The sequence below is a fragment of the Struthio camelus genome, chromosome 6 (assembly GCF_040807025.1).
Source record: "Struthio camelus isolate bStrCam1 chromosome 6, bStrCam1.hap1, whole genome shotgun sequence".
NCBI lineage: Eukaryota > Metazoa > Chordata > Aves > Struthioniformes > Struthionidae > Struthio > Struthio camelus.
Genome location: NC_090947.1, coordinates 40,566,007 through 40,585,206, shown reverse-complemented (window position 1 = coordinate 40,585,206; position 19,200 = coordinate 40,566,007). Strand labels below are relative to the sequence as shown.

At 38.0% G+C, this 19,200-nt stretch overlaps 1 protein-coding gene across 2 annotated transcripts in view; it reads left to right on the top strand.

Moving 5' to 3' along the window:
- LRP1B (LDL receptor related protein 1B) overlaps nt 1–19,200 on the top strand; it is a 741,350-nt gene that overhangs the window by 404,497 nt on the left and 317,653 nt on the right. For both annotated transcript variants that reach the window (XM_068949290.1, XM_068949291.1), the window contains one exon: nt 1,389–1,551. In XM_068949290.1, the coding sequence (XP_068805391.1) occupies nt 1,389–1,551 (163 nt within the window). The remainder of the gene's footprint in view (nt 1–1,388; nt 1,552–19,200) is intronic.

Here is a 19,200-nt window from a genome sequence, read left to right as displayed (position 1 = left end):
GATAGAAATACAGAAAACCGAATGCTAAAAAAAAAGTTTCTGTGTGAAAAGATATCTTGTCACATCTGGCTTATGTCAATATGAAAGAATTGTAACAGTATTTTGAAACCATAGTAATATAGAGTATGTATATGTTTAAAATAGAAGTTTTAAAAAATATAACATAGAAGTACTTAGCATTCTATTTAGAAGAAGATAATTTAACAGTAGTTATTGATGTAAGATTAACTAATTCTATGTTATGTTACAGGATGATGTCAATGCAGTAGTCAGCAAGAATAGGAAGTAAAGGGATTTTAATTCAATGACACTGATAAAGTTTTGTTCTTCCTTTAAGAAACGCTTCTTTACACTTCTGCTTGCTGTAACAGTAAGACTAGTCATAAAATAGGTAGACTAAATTACAAGAAAAATGCAGGATTTAGGATACAAGTACAAAAATTATTCTTGGCTCCTCCCCGCCCCCCCCTCCAAAAACCACAAACTTACGCAGTTACGGTTTTAAAATGAAGTACTAGTTGTGTTGGGTAACTGTGAAGCTGCTCTCTTCTCCTGTAGCTTCATGAGAAGGAAAACTGGTTTCATTGTCATGAAACTTCCCTGGATAAGTAAGTACCACGTGGACAGGTGACTTTGATGCAACTAATTTTGGCAGTCGAATCAGAAATCTGGCAGCATTTGGATTTTTCAGAGCTACAGAACAATTTAAATGAGAATGAATGTGGCACTCACATGTCTACTGTTACAGTGGTTTTAGACATATGTAGCTGCACACAGGTTTTTTGAATTTCTGTGAAGTATTTACAATTTGGCTTTTGTCCATTTTAGATATATATATAATATATATAATTAAATAAATATAAGTAAACTGTTACATGCATTATCAGTGTGCCATCTCCATTGTGTGAGACATCCTGGAAAACTAGCTTGGGAAACTCCTGTAACTTCTTGAGGCTGCCTTGTGCAAGGCAGGTGGGCTCTGCTAACGTAACCCAGCCTCAGTCGCGTTTCTCATCCCCTGCTTCATAGGCGCAGCATCCTTCAGTGACGCTGCTTCGGAGCAGACTGCAGAAAACTTCCATGAGGGCAAAATTTAAAATATTTTACCAAGCTACAAACTCATGTGTGTCTTTTCATGTCCTTGAAGTTGTACCAGGACTTTCATACTTACAAAGAAACAATTCTCTCAAAACAGTGACTAAATCATGTACCAGTATTTGACTAGAGAATTGCATGACATTATATACTTTATACCCTTGTATACATTCTCATCTTCTTTAAGAAGTGTGAGTTCTGTAATTGAGTACAGCATCTGTTCAGTGAAGCAGCTACAAGTTTGGTTATTTGTTTTGTAATTTCACTTCTGAGCCTTTTTTTTATTTTGATAGATGTGCAGCAAATAGCAATCGACTGGCTCACTGGAAATTTGTACTTTGTGGACCCCGTCAGCGACAGGATCTTTGTTTGCAGTCACAACGGGACGGTGTGCGTTACCCTGATCGAGCTCGAGCTTAGTAACCCTAAGGCAATAGCTGTTGATCCAACATCAGGGTAAGGTTATTAAAAAAACATTTTTTACTTCTATGTGATGCATGCTCGTCTGCCGAAACATCCCATAATAATCTTTACATTTGTTTTTATGGCTTTTCACTTTCAGACCACCAATTGATGTAACACCTATTTTGTTATTAGCTAATCCAGTGCCATTTACACACTCCAGTGACTGCACATAGTGTATCTCTTTCATTCAGGTGTTTTAAAAACTATATTTTCACTTTTATATTGAGCTTTTATATAGTAGCTGTAACAAAACAGTACCGTGTAATGCGTTTGTAGCAAGCAGTTAATATAATTATATTAGTTACAATACGTGCCATGTAACTTTTCAAAATGGAATTAGAAATGAAAAAACAATTTTATCTCTACCTTGTCACAATATTTTTTGCCTCTATTTTCCTGTAAATTGTGTTTCTAACTAGAATATGTGGAAAAGGAACTTTTTATTCTTTTATATTGTAACCCCTCGGTATCAGGAATATTGGAAGTGCCTCCACTGAGTTTAGTTACACACACAAATAAAGACTTTGTGCTCTACTTTAGAGGGTCATCTAAAATGATACGAATGCATTGTATTTGCTTTGTCTCTTCCATATATACGCTCAGCATCAGCTGGGAATTAAGCCTTGCTTAAAATACAGGCTAATAAAAATCTTCCATTTTACAGCAGCCACCAGCTGGGGAAAGTTTTGAAGTAAATGAGGAAGTAAAAGCATAACTAAACAGGAATGATCGAGTTAATTTAAAAAGTGTAAATTTCAGTGTGGATTTTGGAACAGGGTTTTTAGCCTTGTTTTATTCGTCTATAAGTAGTTAAGACTCAAATGTCTGGTGAAATATATCCTAAACTGACATAAGCCCCTTCTCAATAAATACAATAGTGTTTACTGTGGAGCAGCCTGTCATCCGTATGTGGACTTTCGTCACTCTTTATTTAAAGTCTGATTGAATATTAAGATGCATTATCACGACAATTTTAATTCTGTCAAGAACAGCTTGCATGTAAAGCTTATAAAGAAGTTGTGTAATGTGATTCTTGAATATAGCTGTGTTTCTATCTGCAGCAGATGGTAAACTTGCCTCGATCTGACTGCAGTGTCGTTTTAAAAGAAGCACATAAAAAATCATGTATAAATGGATTTTTTTGAAAGTTCTGATCTGAAAGAGTTTGATGCTCTCACGTTTGCCAACAGCAGCCTTTTCCATACATTTACTTGTTCATTCTTTGCTGGATTTACTCGATGAGTTCTAAGCTTGTCATCAGATAATCTTATCTTTCAGGGATGTAAGAGTTGTAGCCAACGCTTTGATTCTACAGGGAAGACTGATTTTCCTTCTGTTTGTTATCCACTTGCCACAAGCCATTCTTATTTAGATAGCTGCCCTTTTCAGTGGCATGTAAGACAGTTTATTATTACTTTAAAAGTATTTTCCTCCATTTTTTCTCTTTTTTGCTTTCCTTTTACTCTTTCATGCTGATACTCACTAAGACATAATTCTATGTCAAAATATTAACATGGTATTCTATTCTAGGTAACTTGCTGGTTTTATTTTATTTAAAGAAACACAAAAATGTCAATATACAAAAATTTGTTGCAGGCTGTACACCAAATGAGCAGGTTACATAAAAGTGTAAGAGTTTCTTAAGATAGTTATATTTGTGCACAGTAAACAAGTCTTTATAAATCGTGGTGTTTTTTAATTGAAATATGAAACCAAGCACGTTTTGAGAAATTTTATAGGGATTCCTGTAAGAAATTATCCAATTACGTTTGAATGTATCCGTTCCTGTAACAGGTATTGCTGCAATACTGTGTTCATGAGAGCGTTCTAAAAGCTGCAAGTACCCTTGCACAGCGAAGACCATTTGCTATGTTAAGGAATTCGGAGCTTGATTGTAAGCAATTTTGCCTGTGACAAGCTTACCTGTAGTGATATAGGATCAAGGCCTGATATTTTTACATGTTTACATCTGTAGTGTCATGCACATAGTTGTTGTAAGATGATCCAGAATTCTTGATTTCCCAATAGAACATATGAAGCCTAGGCAGGAAATTTCTTAAGCCAAAATGGTTCCTCTTGCTTTGTTGAAGATAGTTTTTGTGAGTGTGAATAATTTTACATATCAGTGCATGTAAGTGTTATTATATCTAGTGGTGATGGTTTTATATATTTCTCCTATGCACTTAGAATTGAACTTGAATGAGAACTTAATAATCTAAACATACATAATACAAACTGAACTTAAAACTAAGAGAAGAAACTTTCTACTATACAAAAAGCCCTTGAACAAACTTATTTGTTTTGTTTCTAATCTAAGCTCCCATTATTTTGATTTAGGATTTTAGCAATTTTATCAGTCTGAGCTGTGTTCTTTTACTCCAGCCCATATCTACTGGAAATGCATCTGAAAATTTCAGAAAAAGGGCAAAAAAAAAAACCCAGGCAAATTAATTATTTAACCACTTACAGGTTTTGCAGCACTAGTATTCATCTGCTGTGTCAACGAGTTTGGAGTTAAGAGTAATACAGTATAACTATTGGAGCTGGGTAAGGGAGGTCGTTACCGAAGGAAAAAGTCATGTATCCACAGATTACTGTGTGGACTTTAGTGTTCAAACTTGTCAGTGAAGCATATACTGAAGAAAAAGTTAGAACAGTGCTAGTGGAAAATAAAGTAGCAGTCAGAAACACAGAGGGAGAACAAATTATTTTATAATAAAATATTATCTATCAAATGCCTTTAGAGTGAGACGTTTAGCTCCTCATGTCTTCAGTTCATAGTTTTGATAAACTGTAATATAAGACTTCTTTTCTTCAGTGGTCAAGAAACAGAAGCTATTACTCTCCTGCCGTCTTTCATCTTTTGGTCCTTCAAATTGGTGTAAAATGGATGATGATGATGATGAGTGTCACATGAAATAAATACGAGTTGCGTTAGAGTGATTTCATTTCTACCTGCGGTCTTCAGTGTAGGTCTGTTGTACTAGTGGAGAATGATGTACTTTTTAAAGGATTCTAGCTCATTCTTTCTGGCAATAAGCTTGCATATTCATGAGACTTCACTTCTGACGTTAGCACTTTAAAACTGTGGTCCTGTTCTTACTGCTTATATATCTACTATATAAGAAGTGATATATATTTAGATTACTTAATTTCTACTGGGATCTATTTCTAATTTCTTCAAGAATACCAGGAAATGGGAAAGGCGGGAATAGCAGAAAGCCATGAGCCTGTCAGTAGCTCAGGGCTACTCCTGGTTGCAGTACTGTGTGACTCGAAACCGTGGCTCTGATGCACTTTGCGATGCTGATCATAATTTTCTATTGCATATAGGCATTGCATACTTAAGGAAAAACAGGGATTTTAAGGAGAGCATTTTAAATGCAAAGGGTATTGATCTAGTACGCACTTACAAAACTGCTCCAAGCGTAAGGAGGTGCCTACAGAAAGAGCATGCACGGCCAGATTACAAGAGGCTGCACGGAGGAGAGCTGGCATGTGGGAGGGTAGCGCGGAGCGTAGAAAAGCACTGGGAGTGAAGAAAGGAGTTAGACACCTCTTACATGAATCACTCTAAAGGAAAGGCATATCGGAGGGAGAGAAGGGAGGGAAGAGGAGGAGGGAGAGAATTGCACAGGATGACCAATTAGAGGCTGAAGTCATTGAAATGGCAGCCTGTAACGGTCATTTAAAAGTTATATTAGTAGCAGTGGGGAGAAAAGACTCACTGCTAAAGAGATTTCTAAAAAGAGCTAGCAAATATTTTAATACTGCAACAGTGTGTGTCATATAAATATTTGAATAAATCTTTTAATCATCTTTTTCCTTCTGTTAAAAAGGACAGCTTTGCATATGTCTTTCACACAACACTTGTAAGTACATACAGGAAGAGACTGTGGTAGGACAACTGTTAAAATAACAACATCTATTAATGTGTTATGTACAGTCTCTTGGTAATGCTAGTATGCAAACAGCCAAAATACTGCACAAGAGCAAAAAAACTTTGTTATGAGGTTTGTAAGTCTGTAATAGCAGTCAGGTGATATCTTCTCCAACCACAAAGGTGAAGAAGGGAAACAAGGAAAAAATTAATAGCCTAAGTTTTCCCTTTCCTCATCAGAGGAATTTGCTCTGAAGAAAAAATTAAAAAAGACTAATCCATTAACTTTCTCTGCGATTCTAAGCACAGATTTTACTGTGGCTAAAATCAAAGCCACAGTATATAAAAAAATTCAATTAATAAACACATAAGGAAGTTCTTGAAGTACGGTTGGAAAATTTGCATCAATTCAAAAGCCAGGAAATAGAAGAAAGCAAAGGGTGAGACGTCATTTTGAAAGTCGGCATTCTGTATAAGGACGAAGTCGAGATGCACCCTTAAACTGGTAAATCGTATCCGGGAGTAAAAATCCTAAGTAACAGTTGTGTCAGCCTTTTTAATGTTTTTCTTTTTATTTGTAAATTTATTTCACTCTGAAATGCTTCTAGTATGCCTAAAAGGAAGAAGTTGGAGTTCAGTCATGTGAACCTGGTTATCATCCAGAGTGATTAACTGCTGTTGCATATATTCTTAATCCAGCTGTGTATGATTATCCTCTTGAGATGTTTACGTTTATTGGACAGACTTAAATGTAATGTAAGGTCCATTGAACAGTTCACACTAACAGTGCCAAGGGAATGATAGAGGTTTTACACGTCATTAAATCAAAGTTGTACTTGCTGGAGAGCTCTGTACGGGAGATAGTGCCTAGCGTAATAGAGAGAGCGAGCCAAGGAAGGGAAACAACTTTTAAGAAGGTAGAGAGGTTTTTTTTTCCCTGTGAAGCTGTAAATGGAATGAGTTTGGGGCTGGCAATTAAACCTGTTTGGCCACATGAGAAGACTTTCAAGCCTGAAAGAGCTATCTTACTTGGCAGGATCTGAAAAGGGAGCTAAGAGAAACTCTCATGGTGAATTCTTTGGGGGAGCCTCTGGACAGGCAGAGCCAGAGCCTAACCATGAAACCCTGTCTCCCGAAACAGCCAGAAAAGAGCAAGTCAGCTGATGAGGAGCAGGAGAGGGAGACCTTCCCGTATCACCTTCTCTGGAAGCAATCTCGTCGTTTTTCTGTTCTGTACCTGTACCTTCAGACAAAAATGTAAATGCACAATCTTTTAGATGTCGTGGATATTGCTCACATTTGTGTTTTCTTTGCCTCGAGTTAAGCATGCTGTAAGGTGAATGAACGGATAACAAAAAAAATCAGCTGAGGCATAACAGCTGTAGCGCGGGGCGGTGGGCTGCAGGAGCAGGCGCTGTGGCGCTGCGCGGGAGAGGCAGCCGGCGCAGGTCGGCTGAGCTGCACGCTTGAGCCTAGGATCTCTGTGAGAATATTAAAAGAATGTGTATGTTAACCCCCTGCACGCCACCCCCAATTTTGGGGGGGGGTTAGAAGTGCTTGCGTTCGACCCTGTTCTCGGTTAGACGTGAGTAGTGACGGAGGGTGCAAACGTGCAAGCTTCGGCGGGGCCCGCTCGCCTGGCTCACGCCGCTTCCCGGGAGTCAGCTGCTGGCTGCGCCCGGCCGGGGCAAAGCTTCGCTCGGTGGAACAGAAAGAAAGAAAAACCCTCGGACTTGACCTGGCAGCATTCCCCGACCGTGCGACAAGTGACGGTGAGATTGGAGTGACTGATTTCACAGATGACGAAGAGGGGAAAGAAAGTCCTGGAATTTGTTATTGATGATGAAATCAAGTTTCTTACTGGGAAGGAAAGAGCAGAAATTGAAAAAGTAGGTGAGGTCAGACCAGTACATATATATATATTTTTTTATTTGTTTCATTGTTGTTTAAACAGAGGAGTCTTTCAGGATAAATATCAAGCATCTACATTTAGTGTCTGCTGTCTCTTTTTATCCTCTTGTTCTCTTGTCTCCGAGCTTTTAGAACAGGCACAAAGCTTGAGACAGATCTCGGAGATGTAAAACGTTTCCTTTTTTTAATTCAGATAAGTCACCATTTTCTACTGATCAAAGAGGAGTGTTATAGTCATTAAAGCTCACTTTTAAACAGCAAAATCATTAGTATTTTAATAACATGCCATTATTAAAAGCGCTCAGTTCCTTTTTTTGTCACAAAGCAGTTTCAAAGGGCTATGTATAAGATACAAGTAAGACATAGTAACTTTCAGAAAGTTTTAAAGGTGACCTGTAAAGGAATCCCCTTTAAAAAAATTCTTTTTGATAACTCATGACAAGCTGAAAGTTTTAATTAAGATTTAAGCTTTTGTTGATCCTCTCCCCACACACCCCTCTTTCAGGCTGTGAACAGTTGGAAGTCATAGATAAGGGAGCCAAAACAACTCAGTAGGAAAGAGATATTTAATCAGGCAAAAACCCCCTTAGAAAATTATGTTTACTTTTGCTGCCATCTATTTAGCTCAAAAGGTTAGGTTGTTAAACATTTAGGAGAAAATATTTTTGCGTGTTTTCAAGTTTTCTGAAAGCTCTAATTCCATTTCTGTGGTATTCTGTTTTAAAATCTGTTTGTTGCTAACTAAAACGCGGCACTGATTTATTTATATTTGGCACCTTTACGTTTCCCTGTGGACCTAATATCCTTTGAAACTTTGTTTCTTTTGTAGTGGCACAGATCTGCTTACTAGGAAACCTTGCTTGCTGCTGCTCTATTAATGACCCAAAAAAAAAAAAAAACAAGGGATAACTTCATCTTCTGTCTTTCTTGAAATAGCATGATATCACTTTGCATGCAAATGCAAACAGAATAGAAAGAAAAAATAATGTTCTTCAAGTAACTCAAATATTTGGATTTATGAACATAAAAAGACACAAACCAATATGAAACCCATCTAAGGCTGCTGAAAAGTGTTCATAGTCACTGATAAATGGAAGAAATCAAAATATCAAGCACTTTACCTAACTTTAGATTAAAAGGGAACTCATTAACAAGTTTAGGTTAAGTAGCTGGAAAGTAGCTGGATCAAAGTGATTTGTATCATCAAGACAAAAACAGAATAAACTTGCACAGCTTTAGTGCATACATATTTTCAAATAATTACATGTTCGCATCTTCTATTGTGCATACTTTTCCGTTAATCAAATACCATTGACAATAGATAATTGGTGGCTACAATTAAATTCCAATCTTTTGTATATATTTGAAGAGGTACCCAAACCAAATTACTTTTAAAGAGAAGCAGATAATAGTAACGATGATAATCTGTGAGTTAGAAAGAACTTTTTTTTTCCAGTAATTGTAAAACTCTGTAAAGCAGTTGGCAAACTGACTACTGGCAGCGTTAGTAGAATATCTTACTGATGTTCTTCTGGGTGATGGTATCATCTAATAATCAGAGCTACCGTCTGGAGAGTAAAAAGCTAGCTAGTTGCTGATGATACATCTGTTGCAACATGAACTTGGGTAAGCTTTTCTCTTTTGCAGCATGTGCATAGTAATGGTTTTGTAAGTACGTTGCTACTAGCAGAGGGAGTATTTGAGCAGTGTAAATAATTATGGAAAAATTACAGTTGAAAGAGCTACAACGCTTCGATGGATGAGCTTTTCAAAAAACACCAATGAAATCACAAACAAACTAAAGGTATTAAATTTGCAGAAAATACAATAGTCAGCTTTTAAGTCAGTAAAAGATAAGTATTTTCACTTATCAGAAATTGCCTGTCAGCCAGTTGGTGCAGAAGACCTTGAATGCAGCGTTGTGCCTCCCCCACTTCATCAGGCTCTCTGGACTTGGGTCTAATAGCTTAGCTGTCATCCGAGTACAGTGGTTACACAAAACAGGCTTGCTTTTTCATGGGGTGTCTGTGGTGCTTCTTGTTAATAACTGTTTGAACTGTCTCAACAAACGGAGCTGAACACATGAACAGTAGCAATGCTAATAAAACACCATGAGGCTGATTGCCTGGGGCAGATCACAGCTGATGCAGCACATGTCCTCGCACTTCAGCTGGAAACTCTCTGCAGTCAGCGCAGTTACTGCTCCTTCTCCCTCCAGATCCCTGTCCTGCAATCCTTACCTAATTCAATGTCTGATCAATGTACTCACCTTTTATTAAAATTAGCATGAAGTACAGCTGCAAAGTTAAGCCATTTTGTTATTTGTGGAGGAGATGCAAGATAGGTAGTTTTCTCTGGCTAGTGCAAAAGTCCTGTGTTTTTTTTTTTTTCTTTAACACCTGAAATGTCCCGACCAAAGCTACATGATTGGAATCACACTGTCGATGATTTCATCCAAGATGAAAGCAATGAAGCTAGAGAGAATTGAGGCCATTTTGCTTCTGAATGAGAATATAAGTGGGAGTTGAAGGCCCTGTAATGCATGTACGTTATGCTCATGTCCATCTGAATTTTCCGTTTAGTTTTTTTTTATTACCTGATTGCCTTATTATCTAACCAGCTTCTCTAAGGTCATTTATGTTAAGATAGATTCTGATATGAATTAGAGCCCTGCATGAGTGGAAGCACAGAAAAATATCTTGAAGAATAATAGTTTAAGATCAGGGTTTTTTTAAGACTTGTACATATAGTGTATGTGTTCTATATTTATAGACTAAGGAACTCTTAAGTTCTACTTGGATTTGTTTATAATGTGAACAAAATGAAAGTAGTCCAAAAAATATTTCCTGTTGAACACAGATACTATACTGTGATATTATAAAATTCCCCAAAACTTTTTTTCTGATGATGGTCACACATTTCTTATGCTCTTATATTGTCTCTATATTGCTGGAATACAAAATAGTGTAAAACACAGTGTTTTAATAAGCTAATGTCATGCCATTCATTTCCTTGTTTGTTGAAGTAAATTACTGCCTGGATGTGTGAGGGGTTTGAAGTATGGAAACATTGGCATTGCTCTTGTTCTGGATTAAGAGGCACCCAGAGGGAAAAAAAAGATTTTCACCCTTTTGGTGAATGTATGAGAGGTATGACGGTATCACCCTGATAGAAACTGCTGCTCTGTTGGGACCTGCTGGGTGTCCTTAGTTCTTCGTATTGCTTTCCCGAGTCCTGTTTTCCTGCGGCTCCCTCTGTGTCGGTGCCCTTGGTGCTGTGCTCGGCAGCGTGAATCTGCCTTGCTGACACCTCAGCTGAAATGTGACCACTTCTGGTCACCATATAAAATATATACAAGATAAAGAAAAACTGGAGGAAGTCTGGAGATAAAAATAAAAGGTGTTAAAAAAAAAAAAGTGCAAAATCATTGTAGGAACCGTGGTAGTCTAATCTAGAAAAGAGGAGGTTGACAAGAGCCGTTAACTATTTTCTCTAAAAGGTTGGTTAAATAGAAAGGTGGTTAATTATTCTCCCTGTGAAAGAAAGGACAGGAAAGAAGTCATTTTAATTAGCAGCAAAGACTTTGATGGATATGGGAAGAAGTTACAAGGCTGAGGAAATATTAGCATATGATCCATGTGGAGGTCGTAATCGCCTTCATTAGGGATTCGTCGGACTTCACTGGGCGGGCTTCAGGCAAGGACAGTAATCTAGTCTCGTCTGACCTTTCCTCTGTGCAGGAGGCTGTACATGTGCAGAGGTCTGTAACCGTATCATATCAGGGGCTGACATGCTAGAAGAATAAATGTGAATAACATTACTAACATTTCAGTGCAGCTACTTAAAGGGTGCAGTTGAAAAATTACAAAGTTAATTGTTTTGTTTCCCCATTTGATGGGATTGCAGAGATTTTTAAGGAAAAAAAGGCATAAACTAGATTTTAATCTAGGTTTACTGAGAATTTTTGTAACAAAATGAAAAATGTGGTGTGGAACATCTGCAAAAGAATAACGGTGCTAATGTAAAAAGAGCTAGATCCCTTCCAGAAGCAACATCCTTGCCTTTTTAAAATGCCTTTTTTTTAATAGAAACTGCAATCAAATTGTAAGTTTAAAAGTTGTATCTTTTTGCATTCATAAAGTGATCTAACTCTGACTCTTCTCTTTTTGCTGTAGACATCAACATGTTATATCAAATAGTGAATGTTTTGCCTTTTTAGAGTTGTTAGTTATTTATAGTCTGATACAATAGTGAGATGTTTGACCCGACATATGTGACCCCAAGATAGGCGGAAAAGAACGGGAAATATGGCAGGGACTGTGACTGCATTTGGCTAAACAGAGGTAAAAAGCTAATATAAAAGCGTGTGTAGGAGGTTAGGGATGTTGTGGGTGATGAGCAACTTTTCTTTAAAGATGAGTGCATCTAAGGTACTAGATACTGCATTATTAATGGGTTGTTAAATAAGTTGTTTAAAGGGCCTAAAACTGTCAGAATACACAACTATGTGAAGCTTCAATGGGAGCAGAATTAATCACCACATCTACTTTACAGTATTGAAAAATACATCAGAAGTAACTGAAAGTGAACAAGTGCTTGTTTATTTTTTCAAGTTGGTATTACCAGTTATTTGGAGAGGGTTAATTCATTTTCAGAGACAAGACCACACTCGCACAAGCACACACACAACATTTGTTCCAAGACAGAAGAGAGGCTCTTGTGATTGCCCTCAGGCTTAGTGTTTCTAAACTGGAGAATTGATGTGTTTGGACAGTGTCCAGACCGGCATTTGAAAACGTGTTTACCTTGAATCAATTGTTAATTAGCTCATTGGAGATGCAAAGTTGCAGTGTAGACAGGCCTCGAAAAAGGTTATGAAGAATGAAGCGCTCTCATTGACTCTACTTAAGTTTGATTTAGATCATTATTATTCATTAGGATTTGACAGCTCATCGACAAACCTCAAACCAAAATACTCAGGGATTTATATTTAGTAGATTTTAAAGGAGAATATGATATTGATAGTAGGTTATTTGAAATTTACTGCCTTTTTTAGCTACTAAAAATAAATACAAGAATAGGCTGTGCTTATAGACTTTTTCAGGCACAAAAATTGTGCCTGATTCAGGCACAGAATCGCTTCTTGGCTAATCTTAGCCAGCAAAATGGTAACATATAGTACTGTGAACTGGCACAGCTCATTTTCTGAGCGTGAGAAGAGGAGAATAAGCAAACTGCATTTCCAGTAGGGATTACACTGATTTCAACAGGAAATCAGATCTCTAACCAAAATATTTAAACTGGAACACAAATTGATTGGCTCAAGCAAGCCAAGCTCTTTGTATTCGTGAGTGCTTGACACGGTTTACTGATATGAATGTGTAACGTCTTCTGAAAATTCAAATTTCTTTTTTTTTTTAATGCATTACCTGTTGAATTGTTCTTTTATTGTTTGACATAGAGTTCTCTGAACACGATAATATATTTTATTCCAGTACTTTAGTATATGTAATTTGTACTTCAAAAATTCACATGTATTGTAACATTTTCAAAAATGAGGTCTTAGTATTGGCACCTAAATTCGTATTTAAACATTCAGTATATTGGCAGCTGAATTTTGAAAGATTTGAATGCTTCCAGCTCATATCCAGTTAGCTTAACAGCTGAGAATTTTCAGAACTGTTGAAAACTAGGCTTCTCTTTTACTTATATAATGTGTATGTGTGTTTGTGACTTTGTGTGTGTGTGTGTGTGTGTGTATGTATGATGTATGTATAGAACATGCATGCAGAGACACTCATTTCTCTTACCACAACTGTCTTCAACATTGTAGACCATAGTAACTATCAAGCTCAAGGGATCTTTTCCCATTTGTTACCTCCATTCTAGGGGACGTGTGTTGTGAATGAGGTAGGGGTAGTATAAAGGGTATTTTTTCTTGGGTAAGAAAATTAAATGCTACTCAGGAGAGCTGAATTTTGTCCAGGATTCAGGGAGAGCATTCCTGCCTGTTGCTGGTGAACCAGGTTAGGCAAACGTTCCACCAGTCATTCCTGATGGCGTATTCTGCACTACGTGAACATCCAGCAGGAGCCACCTGGGTTTCCGTGTGCAGAAGTTCTGAGTGCGTTCAACTGCAATTGGTTTGGAACTAGCTTTGGTGCGTGTAATATCTTAGTATGAATGCTGTGCCCTATGAGGCTTAACATGTTTTAAGTTGAGCAGTTGTAATTAGTGGATAGGTTTGAAATTCTGCATTTAAATTCAGTGGTTAAAAAGGCAGATTACTTCATTTAAGCTTGTGAGGATTTTTATGAGGAAGAATTCATTAATATTTGTGAAGCAGGAGGAGACAGTGGTGAGAGCACAGGTAAAGTGCCCATCAGGAAATGAAGAGCCATTTATTCAGAGCAGAATGAGGGTAGAGGGTATTTCTGTCATACGGCACAAAGCTGCCCAACATGTAAGAAAGCAATAGTCACTTCCTCAATGCATAGGCAGGGTTGCTGAAACAATAATAAATGATGTAATCAAAGAGTTTAGATGGCCCATATCAGGTGATAAGTTTAGATTGTACAGGAATCTTTACTTGATAGCATATGAATTTTGGAATTTGCCCTTGTAATTTAAGCTTTGATTGTATTGTTAAGTAGCTCACAGTGTGGAGCTAAGTAAATTACTAATAGCACACCTGCTGGATCTTTTTCTGTTTACAAGGAAAAAGAGTAGAGATTAGAGCCAGATCTTGAGATCTCTTCTATCACCTTGTTTGAAGGCAGAATAAACTAGGTCTGCAACTTTCCTCAAGGTGGTTTTTATAAAGGTTCTCAAATATGAGAAGAAATTCCATGAACCTAAGTGTTCCTTGCCTTTTACTTAAGCTTGCTACTTCTTGCTGTGTTGCTAGCTGACATGAAGAAGAGTTTATTTCCTTCTTCTTATAGTAACCTTTTAAATACTTCAGGATAGCTTCTTTTAATCTAAGAAAACTCATTTCTTGCAACATGTCTCCGTATATTCCACCACCCGCACAGCCTCCTTCATCCAGACTTCTGATCTTTTAGTAGTTGTGATTTATATTGTCTCCGTTTGGTCTACATTTTCCTTGGAAGCAAAGTCAGGCCTTTTCGATGCTAAGTGAAATAGGAAAGTTTTTTTCTCCTATGTAAACATGCTAGTATGATGCTTGCTAGTTTTCTTTAGCTTTCCTTTAACTCTGAAATATGACTGATTCTGTATTAAATGTTACCTTTGGTAAAAGGAGGTCAGTTGTTCCTATTGCCCTCTTCTGGCTACATTTCTCTGCTCTTACTTGTTCTTTCAGCCCTTTCGGGCTATCACTCATTTGGACTTTACTCACCTGAGTGAAGTCAAGAGATACAGTAGTTTGTAGTGTCACGCGCTAAACCAGACCTGTGAAAGGATCCAAGATAAACAACAACAAAATTAAATAGTAAGTGAAAGCAATCACACCAGGAAGCAACTTGGCAAAACTGAGGGGGCACGTGTCTGCCACGAGGCGATGCGATGGATGCAGAGCGGCAGCAAGACCCACCCCAGCTGAACCTGCTGCCAAGAGCAGTGAGGGGACCGGGAACCTAACCTTCGCCTTGGTGTCCCCCAATCCCTTAGAGACTTGCCTGAAGGTTTGTTGCTGAGCCTGGTGCTCCCTATCTTATACCTGTGTAATTATCTTACACCTGAGCCATTAGCTTGGTTCAGCTTCCTCTGAAATCCTCGTGGACATACAGGTTTTCATCTGCACCCTTACGCACTATATCTTATTTCTGTTACGGCTTTTGAACATTAGGATAGCTAATCCTCTCCTCCAGGTTGCTGGTAATCCCTTGCATTTTGGTACTGTTTTTCCAAAGAAAATATATTATATATTCTGTTACTCAGTGTTCAGTATTTTTAACCATAGTTGTCTTCTACCCAGCAGAACTTCAGAAAATTATTTCTACAGTCTTTCTACTTCCTTTTTTGTGAGTAACGTTGCCCTACTGGCAGGCACAGCGAGCCACAGCTGCCAGGGAGCGTGGGGAGTGCGAACTCCCGCTTGTCAGCGCCGTAGCGTTACCCTGCAAACAGGAGAGCTGAGCTGGCAGCCGTTGCCCATCTCCCCGAGAGAGCGTGAGCTTCCTTTAGACCCTTCTCTGAGAAAGAAAAAATATTTTTGAATGCAAAGTATTTATGTTTATATTAATCTCTGTGACTAATAATAATTTGCCAATAAATATGTGTGTGTAGTCAACAAATTCATAGTTGTGGGACAGGTTTATGTGCAGACTTTTCACTCCTGGATTCTTTAGGAAAGACAATATTATCTTTTTAAGGTTTAATATGTTTAATATGCTTATACATTGAGATTTTTGTTAATACGTTTTATCAACTCGTTCCTCTGATATGCTATTAAAAGTAGACTTTACTGCCATTTTTTCCTTAAAACATCAAGAACACTGCAAGAAAACTGAAGTAAAATGCAGTCAAAGACAGAACTACAGAGTGGAAATAAAATAAAAACTGCAAAAACACAAATTAAAGCTTGGCAGGATAAAAGCTAATGGAAAAGTCCAACTGAAAGATAGAGCTCTAAGGGAACAATAAAACAAGTAAAACTAACAATTTTTGAAAAACATGTTTGTATGTACCAGTTTTGCTTTGTTCAGAGAAAATAGAAGGCAGGCCTTAAAGATTAGATCCAGAGGTCTGTCTCACTGCAGATGCTCGCAATCACGTCCAGTCATCCCTCATAGTTTACTGGTCTTCAGTGTGGTCTTCTCCTCATTCCTTTGCAAAATCATGTGCTGGCATTAACATAATTTTAAGTATGGCGTGAATACATGTTATGGCATTGAGTTTAGGACGTCTCTTCCCCCCAGCCAGCTCATTAGTTAATAGGATTGCGGGAGTCTATAAGACATTACTGAATTTTTCATTTTCTGGGTGAATCTCTTTTCCCTGCTCCAACGTGGATGTCAGATTTCAGGCAACACCTTTGGGAGAGGGAACACCGTCCGGTGCTAAAGCAGCACAGGCACGTTCAAGTGACTGAAGTCCAGACAGTGGTCTTCCAGGGCAAAAGTCGTCAGGGAGGCCACGCATACCTCTTGTGGACCAAACAGCCTTATATTTTGGCTGTCTGAATTCATAACCGTATCCCACCCCAGTAGGCAGTATGCGTTCTGCTCCATCCTTACAGAAAGGAAGTCTGACCTTTGGACTCCTGCAAACTATAGCCCCGAGTTATACAAGCGGTAGGTACCCTCAGCTGAAGTGAGGCCAGCCAGGGATTTCAGTAGGCTGCACAGACTTCTCTCACTGAGAAATGCAACCCTGGTGCATATATTGACAACTCTTTTTCTTTGCTTCCCATGTCAGCTGCTTTAAAAGTTGCTCACTAATAAATTTAGGCATCTGACTTCAAATAACCTTACAGATAAAGGGGCTCGAGCCCTGACTGCAATGCATAATAAGCTCAAGCTACATCAAGCAAGACAGAGAAGCAGCTGCAGTCAAAATCTCCAGGAAATTCTGCTATCAACTTCTGCTAGCGATTTAGAACATTAAGGAGTAAATGTTCCTGGATTGTAATGTTCTGAGTAGCACAACTAAACAAATGCGACGTGGATTGTCCTTTAATATATTAAGTGCCAAGCATTGTCTTGCAGAAAGATAAATACGTTGGGGTGGCCTGCAGAGAGGTAGTAGAATCATAGGCAGAAAAACAAGCTTGCCTGCTTGCACATACAAGAGGTAGTGCACCTCTGCAGCTGTTCAGCATTTATCCCCTTGAAGGTAACGGCAGAAACATGAAACAAACAACGTGGAAACGTCGGACAAATAGTATACCTAGAATTGTAGGGGTGCGGGGGAAAATCTGAAGTCAAGTAGCTGGAGCTGGACTGCAAATAGTTGGCAATAGAAAACCTAAAAAAATCTAAAAATGAATCCAAAAGGTATCTAAAAAGATGAATACGTTCCGCTCACAGTAGTTTGCCCTGAATCGGGACCTGATCTGTGGTTTCTGGCTTTGTTGCACTGGTTTTCAGCCAGCGATCTGCAGACTGTAGAAGTTTTTGGACTACATCTGAAGGTTTTCAAAAGGTAAATAAGAAAAGTATCCTCATATATAGATGGTTTCATCATACACATAGGAAATTTCTTAAAACATTTGCCTTAGAGATCCAGTTTTCTTCTGGGAAAAAATAGCATCTACAAGTAAAAAAGCTTAAAAGCCATAGGGGTATTACCATTAGTATCCTTCATAATAGTAATAAAAAAACCTTTGTATTAGATCTCAGTTTAATAATTCCTAGGCCTAGAACAACATACCATTTATTGCACTTCGTATAACTCCTTATGACTCGTTATTCTCCCATTTAAATGCCCTGAATCCAATGATCAAAGAATAAATGAAATGATCAAACAAATAAATAAAAGGCAGATTACCACTTAATAATCTTACATGCCAAATATCTTGCTGAAAGCCAAATAAGCTGCCTACTTCTGTTTTGGCTTACCTCCATGTTCACACGTGCTGGGGCTTAATGAGGGGTGCTTCACTCTATCATTATTTCTTTGCAGAGATGTTTCAGGGGAAAAGAGATTAATAAAAATAGGAACTTTGCAATTATGAACTTCTTTATTATCAAGTTTAAATATATGGTTTTTAGTGCCGCTAGGCCATTGCTGCTTCAGATTTGAAGCATCACTTCGGAAGCTCCAATTCCTTTCTATGTCATTAACTGTAGTAAAGAAGGTATTGATATAATGCTTCGAATTAGTGTGGGCAGATGTGAAAAATAAAATATGAAATGCCAGGTTGTATATAGTGTGGTAAAAATAATTTGAAATCAGATAAGAAGACAGAAATGAAAATGCAAAAGGAGCAGATTTGGTGAGGTGGGACAAAGGTACGTCAAGAGGATGTGGAGAATATTATCTGGAAAAGAAAATAAAGGAGAGATAGGGAAAACAAGGGAGAAAAAAGTGAAGAAAGCTTCAGGAGCAGAAATAATAACTGGGGTGTTGCAGATGAACTGACATGGGTAAGTTTTAGAGAAAAAACCACATACATTCATAAAGATTCGTGCAATTTATGGTTTGTTCCCTGGACCCTGTTTTTTTTTGATTGACAGTTTTTGAGATCACTGGGCACCGTGATCTAGACAGTCGGCGATACAGAATTGTGCTCTCGGGATGGTCAGCTTGTCACTTCCCAGGGCATACAACTTCATTTCTCTGTGCTTTCTTTACTTGGATTTGTTTGTTTTACTCATTATCACTAAAGTACCCCAGTAAAATCAGGTAACAAAGTCTTAACAGACCTTAAACAAATGACAGCTAGTAATAAGCAGGGGCATCTAGGTTATGTTTTCTCCTCAGCCTGTGTTGGGTTAGAGAGCTTGGATTAACAGCGTGCCACGGATGACAAAGGTGATTTAGCCATTTTCGATCTGCTGAGAGAGAATACGGTAGATGGAAGGGCTACAGCCGTAGCTTTCCTAGGTTTGTGAAGATGCAAAAGTTTTGTCTTACTGTCATATAATGAATTGCAGTGCAATCATGGAATATAAATGTATTAAACCTTGGTATCTTTTTCACTCTCTTAAGCAGCTCTCGTTAGCTAGAAAAAAACTATGGTCCTATCTAAATTACATGTTTATTCAGTGATGTCCTACGTTGTGATACAGTGTGATAGAGTCACACAGACAGTTTGGAGATGTTCTTACACCCATGTCTATCCAAACACCCAAAGGACTGTGAGGAGGAGACCCTCATGCCCCTATGGTGGGGAGAATGGTCTCTAGCACTGGGGCACAAATTTCCATCTGTTCATCTTCTCT